Source organism: Neoarius graeffei, chromosome 15, assembly GCF_027579695.1.
Source record: "Neoarius graeffei isolate fNeoGra1 chromosome 15, fNeoGra1.pri, whole genome shotgun sequence".
NCBI classification, from domain to species: Eukaryota; Metazoa; Chordata; class Actinopteri; order Siluriformes; family Ariidae; genus Neoarius; species Neoarius graeffei.
The window spans coordinates 37,918,144-37,931,231 of record NC_083583.1 but is presented as its reverse complement, the minus strand read 5'-3'; the positions used below and the strand labels follow the sequence as shown (position 1 = coordinate 37,931,231).

Sequence of the window (13,088 nt, the reverse complement as noted above, 5' to 3'; positions counted from 1 at the left end):
AAATTAAAAAGGTATCCTTCCAAGTTGCTCAGTGATCTGAATGCCAAGTCTACGCATTAACACTTCTGGTCGTGACAGATGCTTATTTGTGCATGTGGTTGTTGCATCTGTTATTTGGCCAATTAATTTGTGGTGAACATCACACACGGTGAGAGAGGCTGCCCTGAGACCAGAAATGGCCATTGCATTTTATTCAGTCAGTTTACAATCTTCAGAGAGGGTAGGGCTTATTTACGCTGATATGTACTTTGAACCATTTGGGATAACTCAAAAAGGCACTCATTTATTATACTATGAGGGAGGAGATTTGGTTCCATTCATGAAATCTTTTTTTATTAAAGTTAATGATCAAAGATAGAAAACAATTAGATAAAATGGGAAATATATGAAAATGCCACAAAAACATTAATAAATGCTACAATGCGTGCACACAACCAAAGCAATGATGAGGCTAAGAGCAATGACCAGGCTGGCTGGTGGTGTGATGGTGAAGCTGTTGGAGCAACCATGCTCCCTGACCCTGAAGCTGCAGGCGGGCAAGCAATGGACAGACCAAGTATGCTTATGGCAATGAGCGAGGTAGTTGGTTGTAGGGGTTGAAGGATATTTGGTCTTTGCCTTTCTGCTTTGGCTCTTGCTTCCAAGATACCCAATGTCAATTGAATTTTCCTTCCTTGCAGTTGTGGCACTCATTAACTCTATCTGTAACCTCAGCCTGATGTCCTGGGTAATATGTATGTATGTATGTATTTATTCATTCATTCATTCATTCATTCCAGATCATGGCATGAGGGAACCCTGCTGTTAAGTATGGCCTCTCTTTCCAGCAATATCACTGCATTGGGGAGCTTCATGAGGGAAACATTCATTCTACTATTTCAATCTCAGTAAAATACTGTGTTCTCCGTCAGGACTCTCATTGCTGTCTGTAATTGCAACCTGGGATTTCGTCACAAACTGTGGAGTTGCTGATGACCTTAATAATATAGGCTGCAAGGTGGTACAGAACATAGGTGTCTGTTTTTGTTGACGAGACCTGTCCAACTATAATCTCACACAGCGCATAACTGAACTCCGCTGGAGTTGGGACAGGATTCCTTGGTCTAACATAGCTGACATGCATCGCAGAGCTCACCATTTTTTTTTTAAAAGTGGCTGAGCTGAAGTATGTCCCTAGACAGATTTGGAGCAATTTTTAAAGCCATCCCCTCTTGAAATATTACCAAATCCTGTAACTTTGTTGGATGCAAGTTTCTCTTTTGCAACCACATGTAGTGGAATCGTGAAAGTCTGTCCACGGATTCTTTACCAGATGTGGGACGTCTGGCATGAAGTATAGCCTTCTGTGTGACTGGACTGGATGTGGTACCCATGTGTGACTGGAGTCCACTCCAAAGGACTTCACATTGCTCTATTAGTGCTGCCTATTTCTGTTATGACATTCACCACATGAAACCCTACAGAAGCTGCTGTTTCTATTATGTTAAGAATGATTGGCCAGTATACTGCCCTGTCAGTGGAACTACCACTGTAGTGGTATGCTACTATTTGTTTCCACCATGTGGTGATACCAGTCAGCATAAGCATACAGGGGGCGGCATGGTGGTGTAGTGGTTAGCACTGTCGCCTCACAGCAAGAAGGTCCTGGGTTCGAAAACTAGTGGCTGGCAAGGGAGTTTGGAGTTTGCATGTCCTCACCATGTCTGTGTGGGTTTCCTCCGGGTGCTCCGTTTTCCCCCACAGTCCAAAGACATGCAGGTTAGGTTAATTGGTGGCTCTAAATTGACCGTAGGTGTGAATGGTTGTGTGTCTATGTGTCAGCCCTGTGATGACCTGGCGACTTGTCCAGGGTGTACCCCGCCTTTCGCCCGTAGTCAGCTGGGATAGGCTCCAGCTTGCCTGCGGCCCTGTAGAACAGGATAAAGCGACTAGAGATAGTGGATGATTGGCCAGTATACTGCCCTGTCAGTGGAATTACCACTGTAGTGGTATGCTACTATTTGTTTCCACCATGTGGTGATACCAGTCAACATAAACATCCAGGGGGTGGCACGGTAGTGTAGTGGTCAGCACTGTCGTCTCACAGCAAGAAGGTCCTGGGTTTGAGCCCAGTGGCTGGCGAGGGCCTTTCTGTGTGGAGTTTGCATGTTCTCCCCGTGTCCGCATGGGTTTCCTCCGGGTGCTCCGGTTTCCCCCACAGTCCAGAGACATGCAGGTTAGGTTAACTGGTGACTCTAAATTGACCGTAGGTGTGAATGTGAGTGTGAATGGTTGTCTGTGTCTATGTGTCGGCCCTGTGATGATCTGGCGACTTGTTCAGGGTGTACCCCGCCTTTCGCCCGTAGTCAGCTGGGATAGGCTCCAGCTTGCCTGCGACCCTGTAGAACAGGATAAGCGGTTACAGATAATGGATGGATAAACATACAGGCATGTGTTGCAGCTCCTGTGTGACTAGGTAGTGTCACGTTCCCGTACAGCTTCCCTGTCCCCATGTGCAGCTCCACACATGGTAGTGGAATTTTCATTTCCTGGAGTGTTTTGCAGCCTGTTGGGCCTGCAGTGTAGATTTGTATTCCCCCTCAGTATCCCATTTTTATTATTTAGTTCAATTGCTAGGATCTAAGGAGTTTCTCTGGACTTGTATTTAAAGGAGTGCTGGTGTTCTGGTGCTTGGCCAAGTGTTTGACATACCATTTAATGTGTAATTTTGTTGTTTCGTGGCGCATGCTGTTTGGGTCTGTGTGGGTGTTGGGTCTTTTACCTGGTGTTTATTTATCCAGTAAAAATACCCACTAGTCTTCACATAATGTTGCAAGATGTAGGCAGTCGCAGCCCAGTAAATCTCCAATTTAGCTGATTCCATCCCTGGCTGGGAAAGGATCACAGACTGTAAAAATAAAGGCTGTGTTTCAAGTTATTTGAATTTCTGTGCTACAGAACAGCGCCGCAAAGCATCAGTGGTCGAAAATATATTACATTCTTAGTGGTTTATAGTATTTCAATACATGCAAACAAACTTGTTCGGAGTAGAAATTTCTTCAGTATACTTATCACATTTTTTTTAGGTTGGGCTCCATTAATTAGTGAGTTTAAGCTCATCACTTCAGCCAAGTTCTCTCATAACATATACAGCATTACATTATACCTACATTTATCTGTCCTTAATACTCAACACTCACTCCTCGTTAGTATAGTGGTAAGTATCCCCGCCTGTCACGCGGGAGACCGGGGTTCGATTCCCCGACGGGGAGATATCATGTTTTTGTTTGTTTCTTTCTTTCTCCCACCCCAAGGCATTAATATTAATCTTCTACCCAGCATGATATACATTACATACTGTCTTACATTTAACTTAATTATTCCAAATGTGCTCCAATAACAACATTATTCATGTCAATCAATATCACATATTCAGGATCGAATGTGGCTTAGACATGATTCCATGTGTCAGGCATGGCCACAATCAATATTACTCATCTGTGTTGTTCATCTCATCTCATCTCATTATCTCTAGCCGCTTTATCCTTCTACAGGGTCGCAGGCAAGCTGGAGCCTATCCCAGCTGACTACGGGCAAAAGGCAGGGTACACCCTGGACAAGTCGCCAGATCATCACAGGGCCGACACATAGACACACTCACGGTCAATTTAGAGTCACCAGTTAACCTAACCTGCATGTCTTTGGACTGTGGGGGAAACCGGAGCACCCGGAGGAAACCCACACGGACACGGGGAGAACATGCAAACTCCACACAGAAAGGCCCTCGCCGGCCCCGGGGCTCGAACCCAGGACCTTCTTGCTGTGAGGCGACAGCGCTAACCACTACACCACCGTGCCGCCCCTGTGTTGTTCAGTTATTTAGATTTCAATATGTCGAGCATTACTGACTATAGACAGACAGCTCGTTTAATTTTGTGAGCACTAATATTATATACAATGTGCAGTTATTTATAGTTGAACTTTATATTTATTAAAAAGATCCCTACCCGTTATCAGTGAACACAGAATGTAGCTAGAATGTACAGTTAGGTCCAGTGATGGGAATAACGGCGTTAGAATAAACGGCGTTACTAACGGCGTTACTTTTTTTTAGTAACGAGTAATCTAACTAATTACTTTTTACATCGTTATAACGCCGTTCCCGTTACTTACAATAAAATACTATGCGTTACTTTATTAAAGCTGTTCTCATCTGGCACGCTGCTCGTTCAGCCTTTCTTTACTCTGCTTTAGTGTGGGGCGGGGAGACACGAGACAACGGCACAGTAAGCCAATCAGAGTAGATTTGGACAACATATGTCGGTAGGCCACGCCTACTGCACTGCGCGCTCTTTCAATCGGAAGAGCCAGCGATGGCGAGCGGTCAGCCCAGCACTGCGCTTTCACACTGGAAATACAGCCAGCACTTTTCATTACTTGAAATAAAAGGCAAGAGTGTTTACGTGCAATGCACATTATGTCGAGGAACAAAGCGTTTGTCCTCGTCAGTGGCCAGTAATTAGTAACATAATTTTAATAACTGCAAAAATATATTACATTTGATAGATGTCTTATCTCACATTGTCCCACAAAAATATTAATATAGTGTAGATAACGTTACTAATTGGTTCTGTTAAGTGTCCATTTCAGTCATTAAACACATTTAACATTCACTTTTATTATGATTACACTAATTGAATTTGATTTTTTTTGAGGGGGAACAAAATGTAACGGAATAATTACTTTCCCTGGTAATTAGTTACTTTTATGACAAACTAACTCCGTTACTAACTCAGTTACTTTTTGGTAAAAGTAACTAGTAACTATAACTAATTACTTTTTGAAAGTAACGTGCCCAACACTGGTTAGGTCCATATATATTTGGACACTGACACAAATTTTGTTTTTTTACCTGTTTACTGAAACATATTCAGGTTATAGTTCTATAATGGACATGGACATAAAGTCCAGACTTTCAGCTTTCATTTGAGGGTATCCACATTAAAATTGGATGAAGGGTTTAGGAGTTTCAGCTCCTTAACATGTGCCACCCTGTTTTTAAAGGGACCAAAAGTAATTGGACAACTGACTCAAAGGCTATTTCCTGGGCAGGTGTGGGCAATTCCTTCGTTATGTCATTCTCAATCAAGCAGATAAAAGGCCTGGAGTTGATTTGAGGTGTGGTGCTTGCATTTGGAAGATTTTGCTGTGAAGAAAACATGCGGTCAAAGGAGCTCTCCATGCAGGTGAAACAAGCCATCCTTAAGCTGCGAAAACAGAAAAAAACTCATCCGAGAAATTGCTACAATATAAGGAGTGGCAAAATCTACAGTTTGGTACATCCTGAGAAAGAAAGAAAGCACTGGTGAACTCATCAATGCAAAAAGACCTGGACGCCCACAGAAGACAACAGTGGTGGATGATCGCAGAATAATTTCCATGGTGAAGAGAAACCGCTTCACAACAGCCAACCAAGTGAACAACACTCTCCAGGAGGTAGGCGTATCAATATCCAAGTCTACCATAAAGAGAAGACTGCATGAAAGTAAATACAGAGGGCTCACTACACGGTGCAAGCCACTCATAAACGGCTAGATTGGACTTTGCTAAAAAACATCGAAAAAAGCCAGCACAGTTCTGGAAGAACATTCTTTGGACAGATGAAACCAAGATCAACCTCTACCAGAATGATGGAAAGAAAAGTATGGTGAAGGCGTGGTACAGCTCATGATCCAAAGCATATCGCATCATCTGTAAAACATGGCCGAGGCAGTGTGATGGCTTGTGCATGCATGGCTGCCAGTGGCACTGGGTCACTAGTGTTTATTGATGATGTGACACAGGACAGAAGCAGCCGGATGAATTCTGAGGTATTCAGAGACATACTGTGTGCTCAAATCCAGCCAAACTGATTGGTCGGCGTTTCATAATACAGATGGACAATGACCCAAAACATAAAGCCAAAGCAACCCAGGAGTTTATTAAAGCAAAGAAGTGGAATATTCTTGAATGGCCAAGTCAGTCACCTGATCTTAACCCAATTGAGCATGCATTTCACTTGTTAAAGACTAAACTTCAGACAGAAAGGCCCACAAACAAACAGCAACTGAAAACTGTTGCAGTAAAGGCCTGGCAGAGCATTAAAAAGGAGGAAACACAGCGTCTGGTGATGTCCATGAGTTCAAGACTTCAGGCAGTCATTGCCAACAAAGGGTTTTCAATCAAGTATTAGAAATGAACATTTTATTTACAATTATTTAATTTGTCCAATTACTTTTGAGCCCCTGAAATGAAGGGATTGTGTTTAAAAAATGCTTTAGTTCCTCACATTTTTATGCAATCATTTTGTTCAACCCACTGAATTAAAGCTGAAAGTCTGAACTTCAACTGCATCTGAATTGTTTTGTTCAAAATTCATTGTGGTAATGTACAGAACCAAAATTAGAAAAATGTTGTCTCTGTCCAAATATTTATGGACCTAACTGTATGTATTAGACCTTTTTACACAGATACTCCGTAATACTGGCGTAAAGAAGGGACTTTAGTATTCCGGTTTTAGTGATTTACACTGAACCAAATAAAGCCGACATAAAGCCGTGCCAGTGTGTGCTTTTACACTGCACGCTGGTGTTCCGCAACCAGAGGTTTTCTCGTAAAGGCTGGATGTCCAGCTGTGTGACCGCACGCAGAGAGCCAGCAGAGTAAAAGTCACATGCTTCCAAAATGCACTGGCCCCTATATAAACATAAACAACGAGCTGGATTCTGGGAAGGGCCAGTAGATCCCTTTAATGTGTGAAAACATCGGCTCTGGTTTTCCAGCACCTGGAATCAGAATCCGTGTTGGTTTTGGATATTTTACATTTAATTTACATTTAACACTTCAGTTAGAGTGAATGAGAAGTATATTAGGGTGGTGCAAGACATGTATGAGAACAGTGAAACAGCAGTGAGGTGTGCAGTTGGAACAACTGAATGGTTCAAGGTGAAGGTGGGACTTCATCAAGGATCTGCTTTGAGTCCTTTCTTGTTTGCCATAGTGATGGATAGCTTGATGGACGAAGTGAGGCAAGAGTCACCATGGAACATGATATTTGCGGATGATATTGTGATATCTGGTGAAAGTAGAAAGGAGGTTGAGTTGGGTTTGGAGAGATGGAAGTATGCATTGGAATGAAGAGGAATGAAGGTGAACAGTAGCAAAACAGAATACATGTGCATCAATGAGAATAGGGATGAGAGTGTAGTGAAGATGCAAGGAGTAGACGGAAAGAAAGTTGGTGAATTCAAGTACCTGGGGTCAACTCCATCCATCCATTATCTGTAACTGCTTATCCTGTTCTACAGGGTCGCAGGCAAGTTGGAGCCTATCCCAGCTGACTATGAGCGAGATGTTGGGTACACCCTGGACAAGTCGCCAGGTAGCACACAAGTTGTTCTACCAAATAAAAAGTTAATGTTTTGGAATGGCCAAGTCAAAGTCCTGACCTTAATCCAATCGAATTGTTGTGGAAGGACCTGAAGCGAGCAGTTCATGCGAGGAAACCCCCTGGGCTGCGATAGTGAGGTGAGAAAGAGAGTGCAGGCAGGATGGAGCAGTTGGAGAAGGATTTCGGGAGTCATTTGTGATAGGAAAGTCTCAGAAAAAGTGAAAGGTCAGATGTATAAGACAGTAGTGAGACCATCTGTGATGTATGGACTGGAGACCGTACCCTTAATGAACAGACAGGAGGCAAAGTTGGAGGTGGCGGAGTTGAGGTTTGCGATGGGAGTGACAAGGTTGGACAGGATAAGGAACGAGCACATCAGAGGGACAGCACATGTGGAGAGCTTGGGAATTAAGCCAAGAGAGATGAGACTGAGATAGTATGGGCACATCCTGAGAAGAGATGCAGAGCATGTTGGAAGGAGAATGTTGAGGATGGAGCTGCCAGGCACACGAAAACAAGGAAGGCCAAAGAGGAGATACATGGATGTGGTAAGAGAGGACATGAAAGTGGCAGGTGTGGTAGAGAAGGATGTGGAAAACAGGGAGCAATGGAGACGAAAGATCTGCTGTGGCGACCCCTAATCAGGAGCAGCCAAGAGGAGGAGAAGAAGAAGAAGACTTCAGTTCGTTGTGACTTTTGGCATGTTAGGGAAACACATGTTTGTCCATTAAAACAAAACAAACACCTGTAAGTAGAAGACCAAAGACAACCGTTTAAAAAACTTCCACGCGCTGGACTGTTAATGTGTTCATTCAAGTTTAAATATTTTATTAGCTATTTGTTAAAAAAGCAGTGTTACTTGGCATATTTGCTCCATTTCTGAAGAGTGACTGCAACCCCAGTCCTCCTCTGCCATAGAGGGCGCTGTGAGCAGAGTGCTTACTGTCTGTAACCACCGCCAGAGAGGGACGATAAATAGCCGAGGAAAACATGTTTACGTTCTAATATGTCTCAAGCAAAGTTCAGCTGTGGTGTTTTGAACTTTTTGGTCTTTTTGGATAAGATTTAAAATCGGACATCTGCTATTACATTTTAGTAACATAATGTGCTTTTTGTGAGATAAAATGGCGGCCAATATTAAAGATAAAGAAGCTTTTCAGAGGCTGAACTTCCTCTATCAAGTGAGTAAGCTCCAAAGGGTTTTTTTTTCTTTTCCTCTCGTCATTGTGGTGTCTGACAATAAATAAATCAAGAATATTTTTGTGTCTTTAAGGCTGCACATTGTGTATTGGCTCAAAATCCTGAGAATATAGAACTGGCCCGATTTTACTGCTTCACTCAGAAGACCATCGCCAAACGCCTGGTGCTGAGACAGTGAGTAGTAGGGAGTACTGTTTACAGGCTTCAGGGTAAACCCCAAGTATCTATCTATCTATCTATCTATCTATCTATCTATCTATAATAAACATATTCTTTAGTGGTAATTGTCCTAATAATGCAGCTCCTGTCCACACAGAGACCCCTCAGTGAAAAGGACCCTGTGTAAGAAATGCTGTGCTTTACTGATCTCTGGGGTTACAGCAACTGTTCGGCAAAGAAGTAAGTTTTATCTTTCATTTACAACAAAAACATAAGCATTTTAATCTTGAGATTGTTGGTAGAGGCAACAAAAACCCTTCTATTGGTTGTCTTCATCTCATCTCTAGCCGCTTTATCCTGTTCTACAGTGTCGCAGGCAAGCTGGAGCCTATCCCAGCTGACTATGGGCGAAAGGCGGGGTACACCCTGGACAAGTCGCCAGGTCATCACAGGGCTGACACATAGACACAGACAACCATTCACACTCACGTTCACACCTACGCTCAATTTAGAGTCACCAGTTAACCTAACCTGCATGTCTTTGGACTGTGGGGGAAACCGGAGCACCCGGAGGAAACCCACGGGGAGAACATGCAAACTCCGCACAGAAAGGCCCTCGCTGGCCACGGGGCTCGAACCCGGACCTTCTTGCTGTGAGATGACAGCGCTAACCACTACACCACTGTGCCGCCCAGATGCTGAAACTTTTGTCTTTTTAAAAAGTTTTTTTTTTTTTTAATTTCTCTTTGTGGTGTTTTCACCATCAGGATACTGAGTGTTTTTGTAATATCTACAAATTCAAGGGAAAAAGTCCAAATTGGTATATGAATGCTTTAAAAAACACTGTCATCCAAAGTAAGTCTAGTAAACGTATTTCTTAAATTGTTTGGCTCTTTATCTGGTTAAATCTCAACTTTTTTTCCCATGGGGTCTATAGTGCTCTGTATAGAGCCCCAGTGTTATTCCCTATGTAGTAAGGGTACATGCAGTTGAATATAGAGAGCAATTAGGGATTTGGCCTAACTATTATTCCTCCTTGCCCAAGAAGTGTGAAATGTAAATTTCAGCAACAATTTTATTACCTTGGGGAAATATTTCAGATGGCTTTAACTTAGTTTTAAAGATTGTATGCCTTTCTCTGATTTTCTTTAAAAGGAGGCAATTTGTTTGATGGTATGCTGTAATTTGATGTTTGCTATGTATGTGGTAATGTAAACTTGTCAGGTAATCAAATGCTACTTTAAAGGAATTGGACAGCTGTGATCTACAGTGAAATATCCACATTGGTAGCTAACTTAACTTTTTTTTTTTTTTTTTTAATTTTCCATTGTACAGGTCATAAGAACTAATGCAGATTTCTCAACTGTCCTTTCCTTTGTCTAAAAAAAAAATCAAATTTGCTTGCTGTGTAAAGAAAGCAATACTGACTTTATAGGTGTTAATTTAGCACTGGATAGGTTTTATCTAAATTTTATTTTTGTCTGTATTGTATCTGTAGAAAGTTCTCGGAGGCAGCGTGTAACAATAATACGATGTCTCAGTTGTGGGCAAACCAAAAAGTTTCCTAATAACCCAAAACATCAGCTGTGGGTGGACCAACCAGAGGCTCAGTTAGAGAATCAGCTTCAGCCAGGTACAACTTGCAATCCTGTATTCCATTTATTACCACCATTTTGTTAATCTTTTTAATTTTATTTCTTTAGTAATATACATTTTAAAAAACCCACTTTATATATTTAAATTTTATTTGGGGAGAAGTCATTTTCTTGAGAAAATCAGGTGTGTTGTTCGGGATTTTTTTTTTTTTTGATGAGGGAGGTCAATAGAGAATGGCCAGACTGGTTTGAGATGACAGGAAGGCAACAGTAACTGGGAGAACCGCACTCTACAATTATGGTGAGCAGAAAAACATCGCTGAATGCACCTATCCAGCCTTGAGGTAGATGAGCTACAACAGCAGAAAACCACATCAGGATCTACTTTTGTCCTAATGGACAAAAGTATGGGAACAGGCTCACCAAAACTGGACAGATAAAGACTGAAAAATGTAGGCTGGTCTGATTAGTCTCAATTTCTACTGAGGCACACAGATGGGTCAAAATTTGGCACCAGTGTCAGCAGTCCAGGCTGGTGCAGCTGGTGTGGGGAATGTCTTCTTGATACACTTTGGACCCTTTTTAATACCAATCATTGCTTGAATGCCACAGATCATTTGAATATTGTTGCTGACCATGTGCATTCCTTCATGGCCACAAATCCTCCAACTTCTAATGGCTGCTGTCAGTATGATGATGCACCATGTCACAAAGCAAGCTGTCTCAAAAGGGTTTCATGAACAAGTTCAGTGTTCCTTCCAATGACCAAAGCTGAATCTGATAGAACACCTTTGGGATGTGGGAGGATGGAGATTCACCGCATGAAGGTGCACCTGAAAAATCTGCAGGAATTGTGTAACACAATCATGTCAACATGGACCAGAATTTCAGTGTTTCCAACATCTTGTGGAATCCATGCCCCTAACCAGTGTTGTAGTGTTCCTAATAGTGATCAGTGAGTGTATATGTCCAAATAAAGAGCAGTCAAATAAGATGTTCCTTTAGTTACCTGTCAACTTTGTTGGAGGTGGTTTTCACCTCAGTTTGTTTATGCTGGGAACAATGTAGTGAATAGATTTTGAGGAAAGGTTGGCTGTGAGCCAAGGAACTGTTTGATTTAGATTTTGTTGCAAATCTGGATATGTATGTGGCTCCAGGATTTTATTTTTTAATCCAATCTTTATTTAGGCCAGTTCCCAACGTAACTCAAAGTAGTGAACAGATTTTGATGTAAATCTGCTTTAGTGTACAGCTTTATCATGGGTTCAAGTGATTATTATTATTATTATTATTATTTTTTTTTTTTATTTATTTTTTATGTGGCTTGGCAGAGGTATGCACTTGAGTGCCCTAGTTCATATTGACCTCATGGAATATCTAATGTTAATTTGCATCATTTTTGCAAGATGTGCTTCTACGCATATAGATTCTTTTATATAATATAAAATAGACACGCACGAGTGTTTTACTGGGAAGTATGCCACTCGTATTTTTCATACAAACTACATCTGGGACAATTGAGTAACCCATTTTTCAATATCCTCACTTGAGGAAATTGAATTTTTTTTTTAATAAATTCAGCTACTTTTTGTTTGTGACGCCTATATAATCACACATTGGCATGAAATGAAGTTTATCTTCTCGTGTTAAACTCATGTTTTTCCAATGAAATACATCGTGGATCTGAGTGACGTATTTCACTCCGGTGAGGTCACTCCGTGTTTTTCCCCACAGTTTAGATGCATGATGTTAACATGGCGAACCAGTTCACAATTAAAATTCTTTTGATTAACTTGCAGGTGTTTGTGGGGTGTCTTTTGCTATATAATGAGTATATTACATGGTGGTGCAAAGATGTATGAAGTTTATCTTGTGTTGAGAAATTTCACTCGTTTGCATCACTCACTTGTGATGTATACCTTCACCACTCAGATGCTTCACATCTTTGCACCACTGTGTGGGTGGTTTTTTTTTTTCTTTTTAAATATATAAAGTGTGTCGGAGTTAAGTTTCTAATCAGGTTTTCATGGTTTTAAATTTCACTTTCTTTTTAATAGATCAGTATAGAAACATTGGATGTACTATTGTTTTGTTAACTTAATTTTTGTATGTTTTACAGAAGCCAGTTCATCATCCAAGGCTGATGAATCCAGTACTGTGGCTCCTGTGATCCAAGATGTTGCCTCTTGAGTTCAAACTGAACTCCTTTATTTTCATCGCTGAGCATCAGCATTAGATGTTTTCTGCTGTGACCTTTTATTTATTTATATTTTTTTAAAGGTTAGGTAAGGATAATGGTGAGAACAGTGTCTTTACAAGCCCATTGTGGTAATACTTGGTTAACTTTATTTCAGACAGCAACAAGTGCTTGAGCTGGGTGATTCATGTAATTTGCGAAGTTGAATCCCAGCTGCAATGTGTCCTGTATCAAGTAATTCTGGGAAATTACCAGTGTACTATAGCCTCTGTTAAACAGAAGCTGCAAAACTTTAATTTAGGTTTTAAGTTATTGCTTTACATCTTGTTTTACAGGCACATCTTATGAAGCATAATGTCATTGTGTAAAGTTTGACATATGTAGATTGTTCAGTAGAAAAATAAATTGCAGTTAAATATTTGCATATTGACTGCCAATTTTTTTTTTTATTTATTTATTTTTTTTAATATAAACTTGTGAATGATTCCTTTGTGTGCAAAGGGCTTGCACAGTGGAGTGGAACATGCAT

The 13,088-nt window shown here is 41.1% G+C and overlaps 1 protein-coding gene and 1 non-coding gene across 3 annotated transcripts; both read left to right on the top strand.

Annotated features, from left to right (window-relative positions):
- The first annotated feature begins 3,179 nt into the window (after positions 1–3,179).
- trnad-guc (transfer RNA aspartic acid (anticodon GUC)) lies at positions 3,180–3,251 on the top strand. Its single transcript has one exon. It is a non-coding gene; the product is annotated as a tRNA-Asp (tRNA).
- Positions 3,252–8,367: 5,116 nt separating this feature from the next.
- Positions 8,368–12,965, top strand: rpp21 (ribonuclease P 21 subunit). 2 transcript variants are annotated; one of them, XR_009656589.1, is made up of 5 exons: positions 8,368–8,589; positions 8,682–8,817; positions 8,925–9,007; positions 10,266–10,400; positions 12,482–12,965. XR_009656589.1 is itself a non-coding variant. In XM_060940507.1 (5 exons), exons 1-5 carry the CDS (start codon positions 8,533–8,535, stop codon positions 12,550–12,552), a joined length of 447 nt encoding a protein of 148 aa, XP_060796490.1. In that variant the 5' UTR covers positions 8,368–8,532; the 3' UTR covers positions 12,553–12,965. The 2 variants fall into 2 exon arrangements, 1 of the variants encoding a protein (XP_060796490.1); XM_060940507.1 differs by having other exon boundaries at positions 8,682–8,782.
- Positions 12,966–13,088: the final 123 nt, after the last annotated feature.